Raw genomic sequence first — 8,168 nt, 5'->3', positions numbered from 1 at the left:
CCAAGTGGGTTCAAATCCATCAGCCCCAGAGCATGTGGCCAGTGCCCTAACCACTGAGCTCTGGGTGCCCCATACCTTATGCTGGGGGAAAAAAAATTTTTTTTTTTTTTTGAGACAGTTTCACTATGTCGCCCTTAGTAGAGTACGCTCAGTGGTGTCACAGCTCAGCAACCTCAAACTCTTGGGCTTAAGGGATTCTCTTGCCTCAGCCTCCCAGCTAGCTGGGCCTATAGGCTCCCGCCACAATGCTAGGCTATGTAGTTGTCATTGTTTGGCAGACCCCAGGCTGGGTTTGAACCTGCCAGCTTCAGTGTATATGGCTGGTGCCCTAGCTGCTGAGCTACATGCACCAAGCCAAGCCGGAAAATTTTATTTATGTGTTGAGCTCTAGGGATTTGCCTTGAATTTATTCATTCATTGAACATTTATTGGAAGCCTTTCTTTCCTTTAATAAAAATGACCCTGCTGCCAGGTGTGGTGGCAAACACCTGTAATCCCAGCACTTGGAAGCCCGAGGTGGATGGACTGCCTGAGCTCATGAGTTAAAGACCAGCCTGAGCAAGAGCAAGACCCTGTCTCTAAAAAATAGCCTGGTATTGTGGTGGGTGCCTGTAGTCCCAGCTACTTGGGAGGCTGAGGCAAGAGGATCTCTTGAACCTAAGAGTTTGAGGTTCCTATGAACTAAGATGTCTACAGCAACTTCAAACTCTACTGAGGGTGACCAAGTGACACTGTCTCCAAAAAAAAAAAAAAAAAAAATTTACCCTTCTAGTACTCAGTACCAGAAAACACTCCCTACTTTCAGAGCCCTCAGACTTAGGTTAACAAAACTGGGGATTACCACCAGGCCCAGTGGTTCATGCTTGTAATTCCAGCACTTTGGGAGGCCAAGGCAAGAAGATCACTGGAGGCCAGGTGTTCAAGAGCAGCATGGGGTATATAGCAAGAACCTGTCTCTACAAAAAAGGAATTAGCCAGAGGTAGTGGTACTATAATCTTAACCACTCGGGAGGTTAAGCCAGGAGAATCACTTGGCCCCAAGAATTATAGGTTATGGTGAGTTGTGATCATACCAGTACACTCTAGTCTGGGCTGGCGAAAAAACCCCTAAAAAACAAAACCTACTTATTAGCCAAAAGAAAATGCTTTAGAGTTACGATAGCTGGTATTTGTTGAATGCTTTCTACATGTCTGGCACTCTCTAAGCCCTTTATGTGCATTGCTGAAATTTTCACAGTAACCTGTGAGGTTAGGTACTAGTATTCTAAGTGAGATGGAGTCACCTGGCCAAATGCACACATCTGTCTGGCTTTGCCATTCCTTATGTGAACAACAGTCCCCTGAGAGATCAAAAGAGGGGTATTGTAAGGTCAGCCTCAGAGCATTCAGGGGCAGGTCAGTCTGGAGGTGCCAAGCATTGTCTCCAACTTCCAAATGTGCTGGGAAACAAGGCAGGGGTAGTCCCTGACTTTAACATTTCCATTCCAACCCTCTGTGGATGGGCCTTGATTTCCCTTTCTTCCTGGACCCCAGGTCCCACCACCTGCCATAAGACCATCTTAACCCCTTTTTCTCCATCCTCCAGCAAGCGAGACATCGAGTTACTGTTGAAACTGATTGCAAACCTCAACATGCTCCTGCGGGATGAGAATGTGAACGTGGTAAAGAAGGCCATCCTCACCATGACTCAGCTCTACAAGGTGGCCTTGCAGGTGAGAGGTCCCTTCCTACCTAGGGGCATCCTGCCTGACAAGTCTTATTTATAAACGAATCTGTTAGGATTCAAAACCAGGGTCAGACACTATCAGCAACATGTGTTATTGGTCTATAGGAACAGACAATAAAGGGATCTAATGTGGTCTCCTGGCTTGGAAATTGCCATTAACCATCCTTCCTTCAGGATGAATCAGTCCATTCATTTATTCATTCAACAAAAATTCTCTGAGCACTTCTCTGTGCCCAGTACTGTGGTAGGTAATGCTAGGGACATTGCAGTGACCAAAACAGTTCAAGTCCTGCCTTTATAGTGCACATAACCCAGTGAAGGAGACCCTAATTAAAGAATTGCATAAATATTGATTATAGACCATGACAGGGAAAGAACACACAACCTCCAATCACAGCTCACAGCAACCTCCAACTACTGGGGTCAAGTGAGTCTCCTGCCCCCGCCTCCCAAGTAGCTGGGACCACAGGCGCCCGCCACAACGCCTGACTGTGTTTTTTGGTTGCAGCCTTCATTGTTGTTTCGTGGGCCTGGGCTGGATTCGAACCTGCCATGTTAGGTGTATGTGGCTGGCGCCTTAGCCACTCAAGTCACAGGTGCCAAGCCTTGAACCTTTCATCATTCTGGGTTATCACTATCTGTGAGCCCCAGGAGAGTAGGGCCAGACCTGTCCTGGCCACCACTGCATCCTGTCCCCAGTATCACTGTGGACAGAGATGGAACTTAGTAACTGTTAACCAAGTGAACATATTCATCATCATTTGTGGATCTCTGGATAGCGGTGGAGGGTGCTGGTGATTGATGTGTTGTCTTCATCTTTGTCTTTCTCCTTCCCCTGGTCTACTGGCAGTGGATGGTGAAGTCACGGGTTATCAGCGAGCTCCAGGAGGCCTGCTGGGACATGGTATCTGCCATGGCTGGGGACATCATCCTGCTGTTGGACTCTGACAATGATGGCATCCGCACTCATGCCATCAAGTTTGTGGAGGGTCTCATTGTTACCCTGTCACCCCGCATGGCTGACTCAGAGATACCCCGACGCCAGGAGCATGACATCAGCCTGGATCGTATCCCTCGGGACCACCCCTATATCCAGTACAGTGAGTACCACCTATCAGCTGGTACCATTTGTCAGCGCTGCCCTGGTGCCTTTCCTCCTCTCCTTCATTCCCCTCCTCTTTGTCTTTTTTGGTGGTTTAATTTCTGGAGACAGTGTAGCATAGTAGTTAAAAGCTCTAATGTTAGGTTCAAATCCTACCTTCACTGCTTACTCATTGTGAACTTGGGGAAGTTACTTCTTTCAGAACTTTCTATTTTTTTGTAAAATGGAGATGAGCATAGTACCCCTTTCACAGATTTGTAGTGAGGTTCCATGAGAGTGTGAGCTAATAAATGCTAGCTAGATTTATGGTTTTCTTAATTGCAAATAGCAAAAGTATTACATATACACTATGTAAGTGTTAGGCAATATGGGGAAGCATAAAGGAATAATACCTCTCCTTCAATACTTTCCTAGAGATAAACAATGTTAAGAGCATTATGGTTCCTTCCAGACCTTTCTGTGCACATATAGATATTTGTATGTATATATTCATAGTGTCTGTATTTGTTTGCTTTTCAGTTTACAAAAATTAGATCGTGCTTTATATTTGCAGCTGAGAGACATTAGAGTATAGTGGCTTATGTTCAAAACTCAGCTCTGCCGTAGAACAAGTAACTTATTCTGTCTCTTAGCCTATTTCCTCGCTAGGGAACAGGGGATTTTCATTACGTCATCTACTTTAGGATGTAGGTATGATCATTTAGTGCTCATAGTAAGCATTCCATAAATATTACCTGTTTTTATATATTTAACAATCTCTTTGACTTAATAATATCAGTGACATTATTCCCTGTCAGAGTCATGTTCAGTGGCTACTCATTATTTCATAATATAGGAACCTTCCATTCTTTTTTTTGAGATAGAGTCTCACTTTATTGCCCTTGGTAGAGTACCATGGCATCACAGCTTATAGCAACCGCAAACTCCTGGGCTCAAGTGATTCTCTTGCCTCAGCCTACTTATTGCCTTTGGTAGAGTACCATGGCATCACAGCTTATAGCAACCGCAAACTCGTGGGCTCAAGCGATTCTCTTGCCTCAGCCTACAGAGTAGCTGGGACTGCAGGCACCCACCATAATGCCCAGCTATTTTTAGAGATGCGGTCTCTCTCTTGCTCAAGCTGGTCTTTAACTCCTGAGCTCAAGCAGTCTACTCACCTCAGCCTCCCAGAGTGCTAGGATTACAGGCTTGAGCCACCGCGCCTGACCCTGGAACCTTCCATTCTATTAAACAATTCTTTGTTGGTAGACATTTAGTTTGTTTGTTTGTTTGTTTGTTTTTTGAGACAGGAGCCTCAAGCTGTCCCCCTGGGTAGAGTGCCGTGGCATCTCAGCTCACAGCAACCTCCAACTCCTGGGCTTAAGCGAGTCTCCTGCCTCCGCCTCCCAAGTAGCTGGGACCACAGGCGCCGGCCAGAATGCCCGGCTATTTTTTGGTTGCAGCCGTCATTGTTGTTTGGCAGGCCCAGGCTGGATTAGAACCTGCCACCTTGGGTGTACATGGCTGGCGCCTTAGCCACTTGAGCCACAGGCGCCGAGCCTTTAGTTTGTTTTTTATTCACTATTACAAAGAAGGTGGCATTCAATATGTTTTTGCTTAGAAAATGTCTGGAAAAATATCTACCAAAGCTGTGTTAATGTTTCAGGACCAGATTGAGAGGAATGGTGCTACAGGGGACTTTGAGTATTTTTTGTCTATGTATGTACACATAATGTACACATATTCAAAGTTTCATATTAAGGTGATTCATGTAGTCTGTTTCCTGTAGTTGGATATAAGTAAATAAAATTATTTTTTATTTTTCACTATTTACAAGCCCATTATTTGAACATCCTCATTACTACATATTTATTATTTTTTCTTTTTTTTTTTATTAAATCATAGTTGTGTACATTAATGCAATCATGCAATCATGGGGTACAATGTGCTAGTTTTACACACAGTACTACATATTTATACCCATTAATAGTCTGTTGCCTAGAAGTCATCAACCACTGAATTTTGTTTTCCTAGCCATTCACAGACTTCTAAGTACCAGAGTCCCTGCTTTCTTTTGACCCCAAAAGCTACTCTTACTAGAGGCTTGGGAGAATGGACTCCACTGACAGGTTCTCTTTTCTCCCTCATTAGATGTGCTATGGGAGGAAGGAAAAGCAGCCCTGGAGCAACTGCTGAAGTTCATGGTGCACCCTGCCATCTCCTCCATCAACCTCACCACAGCACTGGGCTCCCTTGCCAACATCGCTCGGCAGAGACCCATGTTCATGTCTGAAGTGATCCAGGCCTATGAAACCCTGCATGGTAGGTTGATTCCCTCCCCTTCCCCTCTCCACTGGCCAGTATGTTATCTCTTGAGAATTGTGAGCTGGGTGGTGGACCCCTGAGTGATAGTCTTCAATCTAGCAGGCTGTGGGCGTCTCTAGATTATACGGGAATCTTTTGGCATGTGATAGAAACCTGTTTCAAAACTGGCTTTACCATTGAGGGATATGTGAGTAAAATGCCATGAAGTCTGTGAAAAACTTTCAACTTTTCCAGCTTCTCTCACCCCACACAACAAAACAAGGAAGAGGATAGATGTTCCCAAGATTAGAAAATGTTGATGAGCACATAGAGACTTGTGCTGTTTTCTCTGCTTTTGTGCATATATGAAAACTGAGAAGTCTGGGATTGAGGCATGAGTGTGTATAGGTAATAGATCTGTTTCTCTTCATCTCTTGGCTTTTATTTTCTCCATCATGGCTTCATTCTCTGGCTCTTTTCTTGGGGTAGCAAAGATGGCACCCCATAGCTCCAGGTTTACATTCTACCAACTTAGCAACCCAAGGGGAAAGAGAGTGTCTCCTGCCGAATCATTCCAGCAAAAGTCCAGGTGCTGATGCCCATTGTTTCTGATTGGCTGAGCAGAGATTACGAGCCTACCTCTGGACCAATTACAGCAGTCAAGGGAATGTGGGGTTCTCACTAGCCCTTGGTCTCATGCCCACTTAGACTGAGAATGGAAATAGGGTGGTTCCCTCAAAGGGAAATGGGAATGTTGTTGGCTAAGGAACATTGGATGCTGAGCAAACAAAATTATAGGCATCCATTTTTGCTGTGAAACAGGGAGGCCCATTCATCAAGGTGACCATTAGGTATTAGAGAGTCATTCTTACTCCAGGGAGTGAGTGGCAAGACACCAGCAGTGACGTGTTGTAGCTGTTCATTTGAGAATTTCTGGAGGTGAAGGTAGTGATTATAGCCCTCCCAGGGGAAGCATTTTGAAAGTTCCAATCTGGAGTTGGAGGGTGATGAGATTTTGTGTTTAATAAATGGGAGGGTGTGGGGTGGCACCTGTGGCTCAGTGGGAGGGGCACCAGCCCCATATACCAAGGTAGAGGGTTCGAACCCAGCCGTGGCCAAATTGCAACAACAACAACAAAAAATAGCCGAGTGTTCTGGCAGGCACCTGTGGTCCCAGCTACTCGGGAGGCTGAGGCAAGAGAATCGCCTAAGCCCAGGAGTTGGAGGTTGCTGTGAGCTGTGATGCCATGGCACTCTGCCGAGGGCGATAAAGTGAGACTCTGTCTCTACAACAAAAAAAGAAAGGGAGGGTGTGTTTGTCTTATTTGTTTTAAGGTTGACTAATAATGATAGAAACCTTTTAAGGATTGTAAATATCAACTTGTCTGGGGGAAGGGGACATGTTAGATCTGAGGGCATTTCTAGGAGAAGCCCACAAAACAGCTGCCCAAGTTTGGGGGCAGGAATCAAGACGAGGAGGGCGCCATGAGATTCCCTATGGCAGTATTTTTTAACCTTTTTTCTCTCACAGCACACTTGAATCTATAGTTAAACTTCCATGGCACACTTAAATTATATTGATCAAAAAAAGTAAAAAGTAGAATATGCTTACTGTGCTTTCATCTTCTTTTGAAAATAATTTAATGACATTTACAATTTTTCATTGCTCACCTAAGATCCTCTCAGGGCACACAAGTTGAAAATTGCTCGTCTATACCACTAACCTCCTGCTCTCCTCACAGCAAACCTCCCCCCGACACTGGCCAAATCTCAGGTGAGCAGTGTTCGTAAGAACCTCAAGTTGCACCTGTTGAGTGTGCTGAAGCACCCTGCCTCCTTGGAATTCCAGGCTCAGATTACCACCCTGCTGGTGGACCTGGGCACACCTCAGGCCGAGATTGCCCGCAATATGCCCAGCAGCAAGGATGCCCGCAAGCGGCCCCGAGATGACTCAGATTCCACCCTTAAGAAGATGAAGCTAGGTGAGCTGAGGATCTGAGTGTGGGGACTAGAGGGCGGTGGAGTCGAGGCTGATCATGCTTAATATGTTTTTGTTTTTGTTTTTGAGACAGAGATGTTTCACTGTATCGCCCTCAGAGTGCCCTGGCATCACAGCTCACAGCAATCTCTAACTCTTGGGCTTAAGCGATTCTCTTGCCTCAGCCTGACAAGTTGCTGGGACTACAGGCGCCCGCCACAATGCCTGGTTACTTTTTTTGTTGTAGTTGTCATTGTTGTTTGGCAGACCCAGGCCAGTTCGAACCTGCCAGCCTCAGTGTATGTGGCTGGCGCCCTAACTCCTGAGATATGGGTGCCGAGACTAAAATGTTTGCTTCTTTACCCAATTATTTACCTTAAACTATATACTGAATTTGTATTAATATTATATTATAAATTGTATTATGTAATATGACATATGGTAAATGATATCAAAATAGAATTATTAAAGTATATAGTACATTGAAGAAATAATTATGGATTATAGGCGGTGCCTGTGACTCAGTGAATACAGTGCCAGCCACATATACCGAGGATGGCGGGTTTGAACCCGGCCCTGCCCAAACTGCAACAAAAAAATAGCTGGGCATTTGGCAGGACTGCAACAAAAAAATAGCTGGGCATTGTGGTGGGTGCCTGTAGTCCCAGCTACTTGGGAGGCTGAAGCAAGAGAATCGCCTAAGCCCAAGATCTGGAGGTGGCTGTGAGCTGTGATGTCACTGCATTCTACTGAGGGCGACAAAGTGAGACTCTGTCTCTAAAGAAAAAAAGTTATGGATTATTTAAATTACATAGAAATGGCTTGGCACCTGTAGCTCAAGCAGCTAAGGTGCCAGGCACATACATGGGAGCTGGAGGGTTCGAATCCAGCCTGGGCCTGCCAAACAGTGACAACTGTTACCAAAAAATAGCCAGGTGTTGTGGTGGAGGCCTGTAGTCCCAGCTACTTGGGAGACTGAGACAGACAGGAGTATTAAGCCCAAGAGTTGGAGGTTGTGGCTCGGCGCCTGTGGCTCAAGCGGCTAAGGCGCCAGCCACGTACACCTAAGGTGGTGGGTT

At 45.5% G+C, this 8,168-nt stretch overlaps 1 protein-coding gene across 3 annotated transcripts in view; it reads left to right on the top strand.

Annotated features, from left to right (window-relative positions):
* The window catches only part of SYMPK (symplekin), a 47,077-nt gene that overhangs the window by 11,432 nt on the left and 27,477 nt on the right, over nt 1-8,168 (top strand). For all 3 annotated transcript variants that reach the window (XM_003799526.3, XM_012811222.2, XM_023518964.1), the window contains 4 exons: nt 1,586-1,712; nt 2,577-2,826; nt 4,959-5,129; nt 6,854-7,093. In XM_003799526.3, coding sequence (XP_003799574.2) covers nt 1,586-1,712; nt 2,577-2,826; nt 4,959-5,129; nt 6,854-7,093 — 788 coding nt within the window. The remainder of the gene's footprint in view (nt 1-1,585; nt 1,713-2,576; nt 2,827-4,958; nt 5,130-6,853; nt 7,094-8,168) is intronic.

This window comes from Otolemur garnettii, unplaced genomic scaffold, assembly GCF_000181295.1.
Source record: "Otolemur garnettii isolate 467f Iridium unplaced genomic scaffold, OtoGar3 scaffold00152, whole genome shotgun sequence".
NCBI classification, from domain to species: domain Eukaryota; kingdom Metazoa; phylum Chordata; class Mammalia; order Primates; family Galagidae; genus Otolemur; species Otolemur garnettii.
This window is presented reverse-complemented; position numbering and strand designations above follow the sequence as displayed.